This window comes from Mercenaria mercenaria, chromosome 3 (assembly GCF_021730395.1).
Source record: "Mercenaria mercenaria strain notata chromosome 3, MADL_Memer_1, whole genome shotgun sequence".
Lineage (NCBI taxonomy): Eukaryota > Metazoa > Mollusca > Bivalvia > Venerida > Veneridae > Mercenaria > Mercenaria mercenaria.
Window position 1 is genome coordinate 63,522,569 of NC_069363.1, and position 20,165 is coordinate 63,542,733.

At 36.9% G+C, this 20,165-nt stretch overlaps 2 protein-coding genes across 3 annotated transcripts; one reads left to right on the forward strand and one right to left on the reverse strand.

The window, feature by feature from the left end:
- Positions 1 to 1,379: 1,379 nt before the first annotated feature.
- LOC128545845 (uncharacterized) lies at positions 1,380 to 8,114 on the forward strand. Of its 2 annotated transcripts, none has more exons than XM_045302817.2 (6): positions 1,380 to 1,567; positions 2,369 to 2,570; positions 5,549 to 5,662; positions 6,126 to 6,159; positions 6,790 to 6,866; positions 7,840 to 8,114. In XM_045302817.2, exons 1-6 carry the CDS (start codon positions 1,565 to 1,567, stop codon positions 7,911 to 7,913), a joined length of 504 nt encoding a protein of 167 aa, XP_045158752.2. In that variant the 5' UTR covers positions 1,380 to 1,564; the 3' UTR covers positions 7,914 to 8,114. The 2 variants fall into 2 exon arrangements, with proteins under 2 accessions (XP_045158752.2, XP_045158748.2); XM_045302813.2 differs by having other exon boundaries at positions 1,381 to 1,567; positions 6,790 to 6,859.
- A 4,507-nt stretch (positions 8,115 to 12,621) lies between these two features.
- Positions 12,622 to 15,158, reverse strand: LOC128556046 (uncharacterized). The gene is made up of 2 exons (XM_053539953.1): positions 14,124 to 15,158; positions 12,622 to 12,742 (listed from the first exon to the last, which is right to left on the reverse strand). The coding sequence occupies exon 1, from the start codon at positions 15,118 to 15,120 to the stop codon at positions 14,524 to 14,526; it is 597 nt and encodes a 198-aa protein (XP_053395928.1). The 5' UTR covers positions 15,121 to 15,158; the 3' UTR covers positions 12,622 to 12,742; positions 14,124 to 14,523.
- Positions 15,159 to 20,165: the final 5,007 nt, after the last annotated feature.

Genomic DNA, 20,165 nt, shown 5'->3' on the forward strand with positions numbered 1-20,165 from the left:
GAATCATTAGTCCCCCACCTCTGATAATTCATGTTGGGAAGTTGGCAGTTACTTGCGGAGAACAGGTTTGTACTGGTACAGAATCCAGGAACACTGGTTAGGTTAACTGCCCGCCGTTACATGACTGAAATACTGTTGAAAAACGGCGTTAAACCCAAAACAAACAAACAAACAAACAAAGTGTTGCCAAAAGAAACAAAAAGTAAACATACACACCCGTTGGCCATTCATTATATCATTGCCTGGATTGGCACGTTTCCATGGTAACTCTTTTGTGTGTATAGATTCAAAAAGGCATGTGTAAAGTCAGGAACAAATACATCAAAGTGTTGCCACAAGGAAGAAAAAGAGGCCCATGATAGCCCTATAACACTCACCTAAGTAAAGTTGCTTGCTTGAACAGATTTCTTTGCTAAAGCTTCAAAAACAAGAAAGTATGTCAGTAGGTCACATTCATGGTCACTGAACGTCAGTTTTCAGATTAGTGTGCAAAACTGTACATGCCATCCAAATTTCAAGGCTGTATCTTAAAAAAACAAGAAAGTAGGTCAGTGGGTCACAATCATGGTCACTGAAAGTCAGTTTTAAGATCGGTGTGCAAAACTGTACATGTCATCCAAATTTCAAGGTTGTATCTTAAAAAACAAGAAAGTAGGTCAGTAGGTCAAGGTCACAGTCGGGTGACCCTTATCACTTTGTGTCATCAGGTAAATATAATTAAACAGTCTTGGAAAAATAATCTGATAATATTTGAAGTATTTTTCCTATAACTCATGTATCAAGTGACCCCTGGGGCGCGGCCTCTTTTCACCCCAGGGGCATAATTCGAACAATCTTGTTTCTTAGCACCAAAAACCTGTTCCAATTTCGTAATGAGATATGCCGTTTGTATCTACTTCACGCCTGTTTTCCACTGTCTCACCGTCTGCCATCCGATTATCTACACCGAATCTCGCGGGCGACAGTAGAGTTTTGGCCGACAAATGACTTGGTACCAATCAGCCTCAAATTTATTATAATTATGTCCCTTTTTTATAATCAGAGCCATGAAAGACCGGTCAGAATATATAAAAGAAATAATAAAAAAAAAAAGATTATCTAGTCCGTTTCCAGACTAGACTTGGTACCAAAACTTTACACTGGAGTGTATATGAACAACAAAGGGCAGATTTTTTGTTGTTGCTACAAGTACTTTTGTAAATATCACCTCTCCAATACCTGTTTCTTTAATATGATTTTTCATAAAAGTCAGTGTTTGATCGCAACATATTACAATTTACACACTCTAGAATATAACGCATGAATATAATCTACTGCAAAACGACGTCAAATGCTGTTCTCTGACGTCCCGGACGTCATAAATGATGATGTAAGAGTGTATCCGAAATCACTTGGCAACGTTTACCCTGCACACAGACTAGCGGATGTCTGTAAAGTAAACTGCAAGAGATGGATTACTAACAAAAATACAGATAGATCTACTTGCACAATTAAGTATCGGAGAACTGACACCGTCTGGTTCACACGGTGTGTCGTTATTCCATTGTATTAAGGGCAGTTAGAAATGGTAATTTTGTTTCTATATTCAACGTGAATATAACACTTTTAATCAGAAAATTCTACTTACAAAATTTTGTTAAAATTAGCAAAAGCAAATATGCCCGTGTACCGTTGGGGCCATCCTTGTTTCGGCCGTTAGCCCTGTAGATTTGTAAGGTCAGTACGATAATACGGTTCAAACAGCCAAACAGAAAATACGATGCGATGATGATTCCCATCGTAAGTTATGACAGCGGCATCGACACATTGTCTTATCTACACATCTTCGCATCGTATTATCACACTATCGCCCAAACCAAACTATAGTGCGAAGGGGCAAAACAAACTGACTATCGTAGAAAGAGCAATTAATCAGAATATAAGCTAATTAAAATAAGATTTTTGGTGCATGTATTACAATATCGTTCAAGATCGTATACATTATTAATGGCAAATAAGAAAAATTCGTTAACAAAATGTGCCCAACATATGCTTATTAATTGATAATTTCTGTTCATTATTTAGACTTAAAGTACTGAGAAACATTAAAACAGATATCGTACCATAACCCTACACGGAATGCGTAACAATCAGTTGATTTTTAAATGTCAAACCATAGAGCCAGCAAATTTAGTTTCCATGATTCCAAAGAACCAGAAATTATACCGAAACTCATTGAATCACTATGTACCGGTGTTTTATTTACAGGTATAAATTACCGCAGTTACCAAAAAATCAAAAAAATCTTTGCGATTACTTAATTTATTTCGATAAAAACGTCTGCAGCCTGTAGGGATGTCCATTAAAATTCAATATTCTCGTTTTTCAGATCACAGTTATTTTTACTGTAACATCAGCCAGTGATACCTGTGACTGCGCGGCTATTGTCGGGAATATACCTGAACTAGGATCCTGGGATCCGGCAAAGGGCGTCATAGGCATCCGTCATAATAACACAAAATATGCGGCCACAGTAAACATCCCCGAAGGCTTGAACAAAATCGAGTTCAAATGGATCTTTTGGCATGGAGGTAATCTTAACACTTTCGAAATGATCTGTTAATTCCATGACTATAACCAAGTTCTTGTTGAGGCTAATCACTACCAAATTAAATGTAAACCAAGTTTTTTTCATAAATAGTCCAACTAAAAAGAGTCTTGATCTTTTTTTTCCTTCTCAGTAGCATCTACTGCGTTTTAGTATGTATGAGTATGTATGTGTGGCATTCTAAGCCCAAACAAGCAACACTGAAAGAGCGGTGTTGATGGATATATATATATGTCTCTGAAAATGTGATACTCTAGGAAACTACGAAATAACATTATCAAATGAAACAAAGAGTATCGTAAAATCATTGGTAGCGTGCGAATGGTGTCATCAAACCGGAGTCGCAAGTCTCCTTTCTGTGAAAAATTTCCTAATCAACGAATCATTTTGTTCCGTGCGATACATTAATTTCTCCATATCTCTCTCTTAACTTACTGTTTTTTTGTTTTTTTTGGAAAGGAAATATTTGCAGAGGAAAAAATCACACTAAACTTTTTACAAGTTCAAGATACATCAAACCCACAGGCAGATTCAAATTATTTGTTTTATCACTACATGATGAAACATTAAAGTGCTGGATAAGCCTACGCCTCCATGCACTCCCGCCCACCCCACTTCTCACACAGGCGTTAGCAATGCTAAGAAACTGTACTCGCTCATTAAACACTCGAGGCAGGAATCTTCCTCTATCCCTCCCCTTAAGTATGAAAATAAACTCCATCTGGATGATCAAGCTAAAGCAAGAAGTACTGAACAAACAGTTTCAGTCTGTTTTTAGCCCCAAATCACCACTAAACCTCGCCTCGCTCAGTAAAATGAAACTAACCCCAGATGGAAATTCAGTCCCTACTATGCCAGATATTAGGATAGGTACAAAAGGTATTGAGAAACTTCTCAGCAACCTGAACCTCCATAATGCCAGTGGTCCTGACAAAATCAAGCCTATAATACTTAAAACACTCTCTGTAGAACTATCTCCCATCCTTGAGGTCATATTCCAGAAATCCCTGGAGGAAGTTTCACTTCCATCCCAGTGGAAATCCGGATATGTTGCCCCCATTTTTTAAAAAAGGTGATAGGTCAAATCCAGTAAATTAAAGGCCAATTTCATTAACATGTGTCCTATGCAAAGTTCTTGAACACATTGTTTCCTCATCAATTGTTAAGCACTTCAGTAACCATGGTATTCTGTACGACCTACATCATGGATTTAGGGGAGAAAGGTCATCCGTTACTCAGTTAGTTATGTTAGTAAATGATCTGGTCACCTCGGTCTACAATAAGAAACAAGTAGATCTTATACCTCTAGATTTTAGTAAGGCTTTCGACAAGGTTAGCCATGAGAAAGTCCTACTAAAAATGCATGAATATGGAGTCAGAGGTAACACACTAAGATGGGTCAAAGGCTTCTTAGATAATAGGATCCAATCAGTAGTCCTAAATGGCACTACCTCTGATGCCATCCCAGTATCATCAGGTGTCCCGCAGGGGTCTGTACTTGGTCCCCTGCTCTTCCTAGCTTACATAAATGACCTCCCACAAAACATCAGTTCCAAAGTCCGTCTGTTTGCAGATGACACGGCAATATATCTAACATTGTCATCTGCAGACCAATCTGTCACTCTCCAAAATGACCTAAAACTTCTAGAAAAGTGGGAGTTGGAGTGGGATATGGAGTTCAACCCCTCCAAGTGTCAAGTTATCCACGCCACTAAAAGGAAACATCCTATCCCTACCCAGTATTACCTACATGGAGTCCAACTTGAATCGGTCAGCTCCGCTAAATACCTAGGCGTGGATATCTCAAATGACCTATCATGGGACAATCACATAAATAGGTCAACCAAAAAAGTTTACCAAACCCTAGGGTTCTTACGAAGAAACATTAAGGTCAAATCCCAACCCATTAAGACCATTGCTTACCAGACTCTAGTCCGACCCCAGCTTGAATATGCCTCCGAGGTATGGTCGCCCCACACCCAAACCCAGATAGACCAAATTGAAAGCGTCCAAAGGAGAGCCGCCCGTTGGATCAAGACTGACTACGGCCGTACTTCTAGTGTAACAGATATGCTACACTCCCTAAACCTTCGTCGACTGGATTTAAGGCATATAGATTCTAAGTTATCACTCTTCTATAAGATTCATCATGATCTGGTTGCTATCCCAATCGATGGTTACCTGACCCCAATGACCCGATGTGTCCGCTATGGCCATTCTCTAAGTTATAGGTTAATTACTGCAACCACTGACTATTACAAGTTTTCTTATTTTCCGAGAACTGTGTAACATTGGAGCCAACTTCCCCCCAGTGTCGCCCGCCTCCCTAACCTAGAGCAGTTCAGTGCCGCAGTTTGCAGCCTTGAACATGTCTCGCCCTAGTTATCCTGCTAACTCAAGTTTTAACCTTTTATTTCAGGTTACATTCTACCAATTCAATTCCTTATTTATTTCATATTAATAACAAAACATTCAGACCTCATTTTCAGCACTTTAGAGCATTTCAATGATATGAAAACCATATATGATCATTTAGTATAACATGTCTTCTTATTAAAAATAGAAAAATATTGACATGTTATGTTGAATATAAGAAAAATAATCTGTTCTGAGAAACATCACCCTCTAAAAATGCCCCAAAGAAAACAGCCATTTAGCAGTTACGCGTAGGTAGACATTTTTCGCAAAGAATAAAACTTATTCCAAGAAATTCTACTTCACATGTAACACTGAGTAGTCACTTCCGGTTTGGTGTAATCCGTCCTTCAAAGTTATTTTTTAGTTTCTTGCACTCTAAATTTTTTTCACTATAGATCTATTCTTTCTCTTTATGATTTTGACGCGCAAAACGTCTACGTCCCCGCAAGGGGTTCGACGGCTATGGAAGATAGATAGATAGATAGATAGAATGCTGCATTTAACTTTGATGTGGAGATATCTCAAATGTAGTTTAACTTGCAGGACACTTGAGTTGGGAAGTTGGTCGGAACAAGGTGATATATGATTTACCCAAGAAGGCTGGTTCCGTCTGTCACATATCCAATGTGGTGAATGGTCCGGCAAGAAAACTGCGTGGTAAGTGTGTACCGAACATAAATTTGTCTGTCACAGACCCTTTGAATGGGTGATAAGTAATCTAGGAGGTAAGTGTGTACCAATCACAGGTTTGCCTGTTACATACGCGCTGTGGTAAATGGCCAATGAGACTAAGACTACGTGGTACGTACCGAAAATAAATTTGCCTGTCACATACCTGTTGAATGGCCGTTGATAATGTCCCAATCTAAGGTTTATTAACCCGACAAGATTAAAACTGCAAATAACGATAAGTTGAAAACAATTTCAAAACCATATGGCAATTTTAAGTGGACATCTCACAAGTTGCTTAAAACATCGTGAACTACACCTTCTTTTATCAGAAAATAATACGGAGGGACAAACTTTGTCGCAGAACTGCAACAATGTAGCAGTCTGAAAAGATAATAGATATAACTTTTAAATGTATATTTTATTAATAATTGCATTTTTTTTCTTTCAGAAATAGATCCTCCAAGCAGATACAATTTCCAAGGGTAATGTACAATTTGTTGTTAAGAAGATACGCAACATAAATGTAGAAATACATAATCATGTAAATGGTACTAAGGATATTTATATACGAAGGGATTCCTACTTAGTTTATACTTATTTGTTTTTGTTGTTATTGGAACCACTATCGAGTCCTTTTCCTGGAAAAAAAACAGTACTGGCGTCATATGAGGTCATGATCATGACCCCAGTGAGGCTCGAACCCACGACCCTTGGATTGAGCGGCCGACACATTGTCCACTAGACCACCGCTCCCCTTAATTCCTATTTGACGTTTGCTAGAACCTGATACTCTTAAGAGCAGAAAAAAATACTGGTCACCTTAGCGGTAAAAGGGAGATAACCGCATTGACATAAAGAAACATTTATCCACATTTTTTTCACAACCTAAGCTTGGACGATTGCAAAAAAAAAGGAAAAACAGAAAAAAAAATAGTAAAAAGGAAAAAAAATAACTGAGCACATGTTGGGTGTGCGTATTTCAGTAAGTCTTTCCCAACGAATGACATTTTATAGAATATCAGCTTAGTTTCAAGAAAATTTCAGTAAGAATGAAAAACAAATGGCAGACATTGCAAAGATACTTTGATATATAAATATTGTTATTTTTGCAGAATTTCCAGATGTTATACCGACATGACCAGAAATAATTGTGAACGAATTTCGAGATTCATAAAGCCACAGGTAAATGGTATATTACAAGAAATTTATATTACTAGAATTATTTATAGGCTCTATATAAAAAGTAAAGAAATTATCACGGTCCACCGACATCATTTTATCATCTTCCAATTTATATACGTCTTTTCTAACATGCCAATGCACTTCCCACACAAATTTATTTAAAACGATGGGAAAATTGCCATCTCAGACTCTTTAGTCCACAAAATCAGTAACAGTAATCGGCGCGCTGGAAAAGGAAACAAGGCAAAACAGGCAAAATTTTGGTAAATATCTTCACAGATGCATTTAGTGGTTTGCTCCTGAATAAAATCATTGTTTGTCGTTTAGATGCGTATTATTAGGGTTTCGCCCTCGTGATATAATTCATTTGCATCTAAATAAAAAAAAAGAGAAAAAATTTATTCAGCGATAAAACGTGCATTTTCCCAGAAGTTGCCTACTGGAAGTCTTCGTTGCGATGCGACGTTAAAACGTTTGATATTCCAAGGGCCAACGTTCGAAGATGAGTTTGTCGTCTGAGATATCTCTTACTTTTAAAAGTATTGAAGCAACGGTTTTAATCAACGACAAATCATGAAATGAGATACATGTATATCATTTCTTAATTCTAGCACAACCTAATAAACACAGGAGACTGAAAATATGATATTATTTAGTCCCAATTAGTGACTCTACTTACCTCCTCTGACATTCCGTACCAGAAGATTTATTTTTTATAGTAACCAAAGAACACTGAAAATTGTGTGTTATTAACCAACAATTCACTGTTTTTACGTCGCACTTATTATGCCATAGTGTCATCATCATAACGGGACACTAGCAAAAATCCACAAAAAGGGGTAAATATTTGGTGGATGTCATCAAGGATGAACATAATAATCCTTGAATGACAGTCAGTATCGATAAAAGTACCAATATTGTTCCAAGTGAAAGTACCTTGGTCAACCATGTTTTAAAAAACACTTTTTGCGTAATTTCAGAACTGGAGCAGAAGAAGTCAGATCCTGGGCCTTGGACTATGTTTGCTGGTCCCACTCTGTGCAGCTATGATTAAAGATTATGGATTGGTCTGGATATCAAATCTATTTCCATTTGAAGATCTTAAAATATTTCACTGTTTTATTCCATTTATCTTATTTGTTTATTACATCACAGTATATATGTAGTTTGGCACATTGTACTATTGTAGACTTAACAAATTAATGTAATTTGCATCTGTTCATTCTAGACCTACATAATAAAATCGTTTTACATGCACATGTGTATCCTGTCTATAGAATTAAAAGGAAACTACTGAGCCTGTACGGAACGCCATCAGTGTCACGTGATACTCGTCGTTTTTATACATCTTATTTTAAAGGCATACAGACACTAAATAGAAGAAGGCGGATACAAATAGTCCTCAGTTTTTTTTTGCTCTGTAGAGCTGTTTTCCTTATTTTCTTTGCAATTTTTTGCTAAAGTCACATGACAGATCTATGCTTGACGTGTACGTAGCATTTTCATAATGAAATAACAACATGAAAAAAATTTTCATGGAAACTTAGATCATACACCACCAGTATAATTTGGGGTCTCATTTATTAGCTGATTTTGCAGTTTGTGTGTTTGACTGAAATTATTTTTCTTGCATCAAACATGACCACCACTTTTCTCTTGATTTTAGTTAGCACTGACAATATTCTTCAAGAAAATGTAAGTAACAGCCATTTAAAATGGGTCCTGATGTGTGCTGCGGCCATTGGAAATAGGTCAATTTTGAATAGAATAAAGAACAACAACTATTTAGTGTGTTATAACCTATAATGTGCTTCACCTTTCACATAATATAATGAAAATGTATATAATGTGATAAAGTTACATAATGAACCCTCCAAAATAATTCAATAAAGTAATGTAAAAAAAACACGATATCAAAAGACAGTAGCGGCGTTCCGAGAATGTTCATAGTCATAGTAAGTGACACAATATACAGTATTAATTAATCAAAGCCCTGAGAGGACCGTCGGGAAGCGAAGCTGAACCGGTATGCATTTTAATAGAGAAGCAAGGCAAGAAAAGATTCAATCATTTTGCAATATTTCACTAAATGCTTCTAGTTTTTTTTTTTGAACTCATTGAACCAAAAAGTAACCCACATCCAGACCAAAGTCGGTAAAGGTTACTCTAATCATAATCTGGGGCCTCCGTGGTCGAGTGGTTAAGGTCGATGACCTCAAAACACTTGCCCCTCATCGATGTGGGTTCGCGCCTCACTCGGGACGTGGAATTTTAAATGTGAGGAAGCCATCCAGCTGGTTTACGGAGGTCGGTGGTTATACCCAGGTGCCCGCTCGTGAGTGTAATGCACGGAGGGGCACTCTTCCTCCACCATCAAAGCTGGAAAATCGCCATATGACCTATAATTGTGTCGGTGCGACGTTAAACCAAACAAACAAACAAATCATAATCTTTGACTTGACTCTAGATCTAATAGGGAACCAATGTATGTCTGTATGAAATCTGATCATCAGTAAAAGCTGACTAAGGTTTTAAAGGTCGCTTTGACCTCGACACCAAAATCGTAAGGGGTTGTTCATGTCTTTGGCAAGAAAATCAAACGGACTAGACTGACAGCAAGTTCGATAGACAATCATGACAGGATCTTCCAATGTGAGATGTCAATGCATAAAAGCAAGGCAACAAACAGAGAAAATGTCAAAATATTTATCTTAACTGTGTTACAATTTTTTTTTAAAAATCTTACAAAACTGTGTTACAATTTTTTTAAAATCTTACAAGAAAAAAAACACAAGAAAAAACAAAGTGAGATTAAACGTTCAGTATGTTTAAAGTCCAATATTTTCTATATTTCAAGAAAATCTAACGGATTCACTTAAAAGTATTGTGTGCGCACTTGGAAATAATTGTGCCAGACTAGCAGAACATCAACAAAATACCACAAAAAGGTTGGCAAGACTAGCATCATATCAGTTATATATAAGAAAGGGGCCCTAATAGCATTTTAAATTATGAGTGACTACTATTTTTTGCAGATACTTCATAAAAAATCCATATCTGTGATTTTCACGTAATAAAGATTGGTGCTACCAACGACTTATGGTTTTAGCGGATTAATATAGTTTTCCGTGTGTCATTCGCCTTTGTCACATGACAAATATTTACCGCGTAATTAAAGTAGTTCAACGCGTAACAAAAATCAATACATGTATAAAATTTACATGTGTATCTGATTAAAACTAAATTTTTATTTAATCAATGCACTGAAGTACTGACGGGGCGATTTTCTTGTCGGTCTGAGGGAAATTTTTGGCTCGAACCCCACTATCAACCGGACTGTTAATGATTATGATCTAGTCCTTTTTCTTCAAAAATGCGATAGTTAGGAAAATTGACGCACCCGTAATAGGCCTAACTAAACTAAAGGAACCAGCGTGGGAGCCATCTGGTCTATCGCGTAATGGCTGCCAGGTATTTGAACACTAATTTTTCACTTGGCATGGCGATAGAGGTCTAAATTGAAGCTAGTTTCTGTTTAAATTTCATTGTGGATGTATTTTTGACATTTTGGCAGGAAAAAATGGGAGAGCAGGTTGTATTTGGTGAAGTCAAGCTCAATTTTAGTATGAGTAGTACTTCCAGGTCACAGCAGTGTGACTTTGATGTCAGTTTACAGTAAGCAAATGTGACCAGAGAAATCTCTCTTAGAAGATACATGACCCCTACTTTTCTCTTCATTTTATATCAGTTTTATCATACTTCTTTAAAATGAGGTAAGGATTTGTTCTCTGAAATGGGTCTACCTATGTTTGGTAGATCTTTAAAAAGGCCAGTTTTATATAGAATAGGTCAAGGTCGCGAACACGCGAAAGCGGAGTCTTTCTTTCTGTGAAATTATAAATAATTTTTTGTGTTTAAAAACAAACATAACACAGTGTTTTTGTTCAAGATGATAAAATTGGGGATGACTGACATGTTGGGCTTTTAACTTTTTAATTCTGTTAAGGAGAAGTGGAGTTAATTCAAAGTAAAGTGAGAACAATAGAAATGGATTAAATACGGGTGTGATATCTATAAATAGTTTTTGGATAAACTGGTTAAACTGGATTAGCAAACAGGTTTTCGTGAGTACGTTATTGTAAACATTTAAAACGTTATCAGCTGGTAATTTTTGTTTGAATCGATTTGCCAAGAACCATGCCATTACAACGGGGTAGCAGAGCATCGTTGTCAGCGACGGCTAGTCAAAAGAAAGGAAAGCAAACTGAGGGAAACCTCGGAAACCTCGGTGATACTTCAATTGATAAATCTGTTGACTCTTCAGTGTGTAATTCTCCAACACCTAAAGCTTCACCTCTCCCCCTGTCGAAACTCAGTCGAAAATCGACAAACATTTAAAACCTCTAGACAAGCAACCAGAACAAAGTTCTGATAGTATGGCCGAGATGATGAAAAATCTCACAGAAAAACTTAATAAATTAGCATCTCAAGAGTATATCGAAACAAAGTTTAAACAAATGATCACGGAAGAAGTCTTAAGCAAGAAGCTAGACGAATTCCAGAAAGTCATTAAAAAGAGGTGAAAAAAGAGCTCGAGAAGATTAACACTCAAGTAGGGGAATTGAAATCCAGACTAGAGACGTCGGAACAAGCAGTGGAAAGCCTGAAGAATATAGTTTCTGATATGGAAATTTCTATGGAAAAAATGAGTGACGCTAATGTCAATATTATGAGCGAGAATAAGAAAATACGTCAACAGCTTCAAGAACGTGAAACTGTCCTGCGAAAACAGTCAGAGCAACTCAATGGCTTGGAGCAATATACACGCAGAAATTCAATTCGAATCTATGGTATTGAGGATACGGACATGAAGGAGACACCTCTAGAAACAACCAAGAAGGTTGTGAAGTTGGTTAAAGAGAAACTTAATATTAAGATTTCAATTGCAGATGTAGATATTTCACACAGAATGGGAAGATTTTCTAAGGATGGTAATAGACCAGTTATCTGTAAATTACTGTCTCGGCATGCCAAACAAGATGTTGTTAAAGCACGAAAGCTTCTTAAAGGGTCTCATATCATTATTAGAGAAGACCTAACGTTGAAAACGCTAAATTATTGGAAAAAACAAGCACGTCAGATCTTGTTCAAACTGCATGGTCTGACGAGGGAAAAATAATTGCCTCGCTGAAAGACGGTAGAAAGATCGTGGTCGATTCAACCACTGACATCAGACGATTTTCAACTCATGAACATTCAGGGCGTTAGCTGAAAGAAATGAACAGTAAAAACTGACATATATATATTTTTTTCTTGACATGTGCTCCTCCACGTGTCTTTGTTTTTGTTTATACTTTAAATTATGCATGACATGTAAATATCCGGGTAATCCTGGTTTTTAATTGGTCCATACCATTACTACGGTATCACGTGTGGTATTTCGTTATGTTACCTTTCGGATGCGCAGGCTGGTCTGGATCCATGCCGGTCGCAAACCCACTATGTTGGTTTTTCTCATGGCGCGGCTCATTTATATTGACTTAGAAAATGTAATTGTTTTAACATCTTATTTCATCAAGGTTAGTGGTTACTGAAACCCATTAACAATTTTAAGATATTCCTTCAGGCTATATGTCTAGGAAATTTGGCACACAAATAAGCCCTTGTAAATAAATTTGACACAGTTTAACTATTTCTTTATTTTCATTTATTTTTCATAATCTTTGTCTCAATTTAATTTCAGTATACCTTTAAGCGACTCGATTTCTATTCTGAATGAATCAATAATGTCTGCCAGTCTGTTTCTTTCTTCTATTTTGGCCACCTTGTGGTTTTCGCATCTCACCTTCCTTTCTTGCTGTTTGATCTGTGCATTTGTCCTTTCTGAAATATTTCATTTATAACTGAAATACAAAACGTTACGCTTTCTTACACACTTTTAAAGGTCCATTACTAAGGGAAAGTGAGTTGGCAACTTTTTTCATAGCCAGTGCATAGACTTCTGCAAGACACTAAATAATGAAGATTGGCAGGTCAAAATTTACAGAAGGTCTTTGGAACTCAAAGAAATGTATGTGTATTATGTTGAAATTTCAATGAATCGACAGAATGACCCCCCAGGTCTTTTTAACTTTCTTCATACTTCATAGAAAAGTAATTGTACATATACTGCTATTTATTTCGAATTTCTACATACCAACTTTCATTTTCCAATAAAATGAAATAGTTTCTGTGCTTTTTAAAAGAAATTAAAATGTTCACTTTCCTTAGTATTGGACCTTTAAATGCAGGAGCGATGTTACTACATTGTAAAACATAGAAGTGGCGTCCCAAAAATGAAAGGTCGTAAATGGAAATGAATACTTTTGAAAAGTGTTCTTATTCATATTGAAAATTAATAGCTAAAACGTTTAAACACTGAGGATGTCAAATGTCATAATTATATTTAATCTAGCTGCGGATATCAGAGGTTTACCATTTTCCTGAATTGTGACAAACCCATGATGGATTGAGAATGATGTTATTTGAGCCGTGCCGTGAGAAAACCAACATAGTGGGTTTGCGACCAGCATGGATCCAGACCAGCCTGCGCTTCCGCGCAGTCTGGTCAGGATCCATGCTGTTCGCTTTCAAAGCCTATTGTAATTAGAGAAACCGTTAGCGAACAGCATGGATCCTGATCAGACTGCGCGGATGCGCAGGCTGGTCTGGATCCATGCTGGTCGCAAACCCATTACGTTGGTTTTCTCATGGCATGGCTCAATTTTAAGTAATCGTATACATGTACAGTTTGTATTATGCTTCTTAACCTGGTCGCAACTGCTCTTATTGTCCACTATATAGGATTATGATATCCAAAATCACTTATATCACGAAGTCTTCGAAAATGCGACCTTTTCCTTCAGTAGATATTTATAATACTCACAAAAAAAAATCGAAATGTCATTTTTGATTATATAAATATGATTTCAGGTTCATATTATGGCCCTTTCGTAAATGTACATAGGTTAAAAGTAATTTACGACCGAAAGTAAATGCAAACACCTCTGGACTCAAGAGGTACAATAATAACGTAATAATTAAGCGTTGTTTTGTTTTTTTATCGAACCAGACGCAATAGTCTATATTTTGGTATTTCTTTCAATGGTTAGTTTTCTTAATACTTCTCTTTGTAAGATATTACATTCTGTTATAAAGTGTGGGTATATGGAGGTGAAAAAAATTTAGCACTGCATTTGGGATAAAGAGGCGTTCATTTTCTCACTATCATCTTCGTCCTCGTGCGTAGTAACCAAGTAACTAACGACATGCTTGGATTCCTTGTTTTTCTTGTCTTTTAAGTCCTTGGCTGTAATCACCACAGCATATTCACCGTCTTTTGGAACGTTTGCGTTAACGGTCAGTTAACCTTTTGTCTTGTCGTGTACCACTTCAGTAGTTCCTGAAGTTTAGTCCATAGTTTTAGTATTTAAAATTTCATTATATATAGGCCTATTTATAACCTTAATCATCTGTTGCTCGTTTCAAATAACATCCAGAACCGCTGATCTTTCAGACACAAGAGACAACATGAAATCTCTTTTTGTTGCTAATTAAGTAACCGATAAAGCAAAATCAAAACAACAGCTTCAGGCTGTCAAAATTTCACTGCGGCCAAAAATAAATTATAAAAAAAAGAAAACAACAACATAAAACAATAAAACAATATCAACATCGATTGTAAATATAGTACAGTCACCTTCTAGATTGATGTTTATACTATCACCATCTACTTCGTCACTTCCGCTCTTGATCATCTGGGCGGCATACGACATGTCTGCGTCAGGGTCGTAATCTGTTTTGAATGTAGCAATTGTCTGTTTTGACTTCCCTTTGTTTGGTTTCATGTTTATCTTTGCATCTGTCTGAGATGTATTCACGAGTCCAGCTTCTTCGGCTTGTGGACCGTACCCATACACACCCAGACCAGCACACGTGGGGAATCGTCTGCAATCCTTGCATGCTTCTTTACATAATAGTTTGAATTCGCAGCAGTTCCGCTTCATATCCGGTTCATGTACCAGTCCTACTGCTAAGCGAAACCAGTAGGTTCCCACGACTGGCAGACGAATTTCAAATTTGATAATATTTCTTTCCTTCCCGCAAATCTGGTGTAAAACTAACTGCTTCATGTCCTTGAGCTTCAAATCATCACCGGAAGTGCCTTCCATTGCAAGCTCGTATGAGAAATCAATAGCTTTTGCACCATTCTTTTCAGTCATAACAGAGACGTAGCATTTTCCCTTTTTAGACTGTTATATACAAGATTTTTCCTCACTGAGTAAACATAATTTCATGTCATAAAAACCTTGTCGTAGATCCGGTAAAGCCAGAAATTCATTGACAGTATTTACGAAAACATTACCATCCGGATTTTGCCACTTGATGTCGTCTGGAAAACATCTTGTCACAAAGATTTCGGGCGTCGTACAAAACCAAAAGTCATTTACCATAAACATTGGCCGTCCTTGTTTTTCAGTCCTAATCCTGATTTTTTCTCGACCGTCTTTTTTAATTTCGATTTCGCCACCGTGTTCGTATCCGACGAAAGCTTGAATGGACCATTGCGGATGCATCAAGTGCCATTTTCCGTCTGCTTTAAACGCTATCCATGTGTGATGCTTTAGATATTCTGAATCGCCGTCTCCAGCCCTGTAATGAATAGCTTTTGCTCTTCCGGTAACATGTTCACATTCTATTCCAGCATATCTGTAATATCCAACAAATGATCTTGAAAAACACTCCAAAACTTCTGTAGATCGATTTTGCCACCTTGAGTTGATATCAAATGAGAAAATGTCTAATACGTATCATCTGCAAATCGCTTTGCAAACAGGTACGTAATTTTGTACACCCATGTCACATAGATTTTACGAAATTCTTAAAATAAAATAATGTAACTTTTGGAAAATCTTTATTTCGGCCATTTGTAGAATTCGTTAATTTTGGGAATTCATCAAATGGCAACTTTCAGTCACATGATCATAATACAGCTGGGAAAATTGCAAAATGGCACCGAACTGATGAAACACAGCAAAATAACGTACAAAAGTTGAAAATTACCGTTAATTCGATGCAAATAACTCCTGCTTTACTGACAGTTCTAAATCTGTTCCATATTCTCTTCGTTCTGCGACAAACATTTAGTCAAAGCAGCTTATATATCTTGCCTGAGCACGAAGTACACGCTCAGAAGTAAGCGTACACGCCAAAACAAGATTGCGAATGTGTTTCTAAGCGCGTATTTTTACAAGTCTTTCAACACAATTTGATATTTATGACAAGTATGGTTCATTTGGCCTATGTGTATATGTCTTGTTACGGATCAGTTGGACTAGAGCCTTGTGTAAACAGGCCATCTCTCTGACCTGATAATCGTGGCACGAAATAGTCCCACGAAAATTGCGGTAACTTGTCCCAGTAAAATACATTAACGCTATGAATATTCTGTGGTAGTATTCTTTATTATCAGTCCAAAAATAAAAAAATAGCATTAGCTATTTCTCTAAAACACAGAAAGTTGAAAGATACTCGCAGGTAAAAATGGGTAAAACACTCAAAAAAATTGTTCATATCATAGCTAGTTTACTGAAGAATAGAACAGAAAGAACGAAAGAATATAGGAAGAAAAAATACATACCATTTTAATGTTTTCCTCTGAAACCCACGCTAGCTCTAACGTAACAATATATAGTCTTATATACCTCTTCCTTTGTTACACAGAGGTCTGTATTTTCCTGAATGACCTCTTTGAACAAAAGAAGTCTCGTGCAGAGGTCTAGTTGTTCTGACCCAGACCTTAGCACGTGAAAAAATTTGCGAAATGGCATCTATTGAACACATAAATATGTTTCAATAACATGCTTTTTTATGGGGATTTTATCATGATTGCTCATGATTTCCTAATAAAATATAGTCAGTGTTAAATAAACGGATTTTCAAGAAAAGCGTGCTTAATTTTATTAACATTTCTTGTTATTAAATGCACCTTACATGTATGCATAATTAAAAATAAAAAAAACAGCAACATATTTTCCACATAAAGCCGCAAAAGATGCGAGGGAAATATATGACATTGTATGTGAAATGAAAATAAGTCAAAATTAAGGTTAACCGCTCTACCACTGAGGCAGACAAAAAGTTTTACAATTCACCATTTTCCAGAATATTCCACTCAAAACATTATTTTAAGTTGAATAAATTTGAGTTTATTCAGCATCACAGATTTTAACAAGCAAATTAATTGGTATCCCCCGCAAAATGGATTTGTGGTGAGGAATGCTAAGGAAATATATCCGGCAAATAGATAAGAATGTTACTAAGAAGCAAATTATTTCTTTTGTCAAGATCAATTTAACAGAAAACAAATGTTTTAAGTCTACATGATAAATGTAGGTTAAGTTGATTGTGACTAATGACATTATTTTGAATGGAATTATAATTACTGTTTTAGGCTTAATTAGCTTTTAGAACAACTTCATATGTTGATAGATATTCATGGAAGGTTTAGATTTGTTTTATTTTTAGGTGGAAGGTGGGGGTGGGTGGGGGCTACAAAACTTCACATGTTGATAATAAATACTGATGGGGAAAAAGAGAAAAAATGGGGTGGGGTGCATGACCGGGGTCGTGGAGGTGACTGGTTGGAGGAGTGAGATGGGGTACAACTTTGAATGCTGATAAATATTCATGGAACGTTTAATGTTAACAAAAATGAAAAAAAAAATGTGGGGTAGGGAGGGGGACGAGGTGTGACCAGGGCAGTGGAGTGACCGGGTACACAATTTCACATGTTGATAATAAATATTTATGGGAAAAAAGAAAGAAGTGTAATGAAATTCTACCGATTGGTTAGTTTGTTATGTAAAAATATGTGGATTTTTAAACAGTTAAAGGGCAATAACTATGAAGTTGCTAAAACATGTTATGAAGCAGAAATTTCCATATTCATAGTATCCGATAAAGTTAACACTAGAATCTACTAAGGGCCCTAACTCTGGTGTTATCTGGACAGTCTGATTGAAACCTGACGGACCCTATTTCCCTGTAGTGGTGAACATGTATGATATGAAGTTTTATTTAAATAGCCCAAACCACTTCCTAGATATGGCTCCGGATGGACGGATTTGTGTGAACTTTGTTAAATTATATCAAGTTTCTTCATGGACGCTTTCAGTAAAAGTTTTTTAAAAACAGTTTGACAATGTCTTTTGGTGTTTTTTGACCAAAATGTGCATAATTTTTTTTTTTTTTTTTTTTTTACTTTTCTGAGGTTTCACGTTGTCTATGAATATCGATTATTATCTTGCATAAACCTTAAAGCTTTCGGGTAATATTTCATAGGGTAACATACCTTTCCGGCCTTACATGTACCATTTTCCCACTTCCTGCACCTACATAAACTAAAGTACGACCATAACTTTACGAATAAACGTAATTTTCTAAAACTAACATTAATTCCTTACATGTATGTATCGTGTGTTAGGAAAATCTTTCTGTCTTCAAGTTCATTATAAAGATCTAATGCCTGGTCAGAATCGTAACCGCTGGACATTTTGAGAAGGAATGACGGTATGTAAGTCGGATATCGACCTCGTACATCGGCCTTTCACTGTAGAAAAGACCTGCGCATGGGATTCTCGAAACACAAGAAGCCCGTGCGCAGGTCTTTCCTACAGAGAAAGACCTCGTACACGGTCGATATCCTATACATGAAAGTCACGTGCTAAATGAACTGAGCAAAAAGTGCCCCGGGAATAACGTGTTGATTCATTCACAAAGGCCGAGTGTACTATAGGATTATGTCCGAGTTCATAAGTGTTACCGGTCATTGCACCGCACCGTTGTTCTGTGTGGGAATTTGTACTTTCCTAAATGATAGAGTTGATTTTTTTCGTGTTACATCATTTGTGAAGAAAGTTCATACAAATGCTGAATAAACTCCCTGGCATATAGACTTTGACCGCAGTTGCGCATCGGATGCAAGTGCTGTATCTCTTATAGCATTTACCTTTGACCTGTGCTGACGGTGACTTGTCTCAGGTAGCGACAAGCAGCCGAAGGTCACATGTACAATATCTGAATGTTACAGCAACTTGTCAATTTGTCTGTTCTTCAGTCTTTTCTATCACACCCATGTAAGTTTGAGATTTGACCGGTTGGAGGTTGTAGACTTATAAGACCAGCACCACCTCGCCCTGCGTCATCCCTTATGCCGAATGTTTTTCCAAACAAGATTTTCTCCAGGGTGATAGCCCACAACATGTGCCTGGAAAGGACAAAGGGTCCGCCGCTGTAGTCCATTGTCTCAATGCAGAATACAGCAGTATCTAAGCAACAAAAAACGTTCCAATTTCGTAATGACGCCTTCTTTGGAAGTATGCCACCGGCATCCTAAAGGTCCGTCGGCAATGCAATGTGTACTGGTATTTGGTCATACATACCAGCAACATATCTACATGGTTCAATGCATCCCCAAGCCATCCTGAACGCGTTGAATTAAAGCAGCAACAATGATTCCAGCCTTTTTTTCGGACATCTGAAAAATGCTTAAGATTACGATTTTCAGCACATTTTGACAGCGTTCTTCGCCGGCAGATTATGCAAAAATTGCTTGAACAAATTTCATTTTACTTCTAATAAGGACTATAACTATTATGTAAGGTGGTCAGATCTTGGCTCAAGTGCATCGTTTCAGCGTAGAAAACAGCAGTTTCTTAGCACCAAAAACATGTTCTAATTTCGTAATGAGATATGCCGTTGGTATCTACTTCACGCCTGTTTTCCACTGTCTCACCGTCCGTCATCTGATTATCTACACCGGATCTCGCTGGCGACAGTAGAGTTTTGGCCAACAAATGACTTGGTACCAGTCAGCTCCAAATTTTGTATAATTATGTCCCTTTTATATAATTAGAGCCAAGATAGACCGGTCAGAAAATATAAGACAAATAATGAAAAAAAAAAGATTATCTAGTCCGTTCCCAGACTAGACTTGGTACCAAAAGCTTTACACCGGAGTGTATATGAACAACAAAGGGCAGGTTTTTTTGTTGTTGCTACAAGTACTTTTGTAAATATCACCTCTCCAATATCTATTTCTTTAATATGATTTTTCATAAAAGTCAGTGTTTGATCGCAACATATTACAATTTACACATTCTAGAATATAAGGCCATTGGGTGAATAAATGTACTGCAAACTGACGTCAAAATGCAGTTCTCTGACGTCCCAGACGTCATAAATGATAATGTAAGAGTGTATCCGA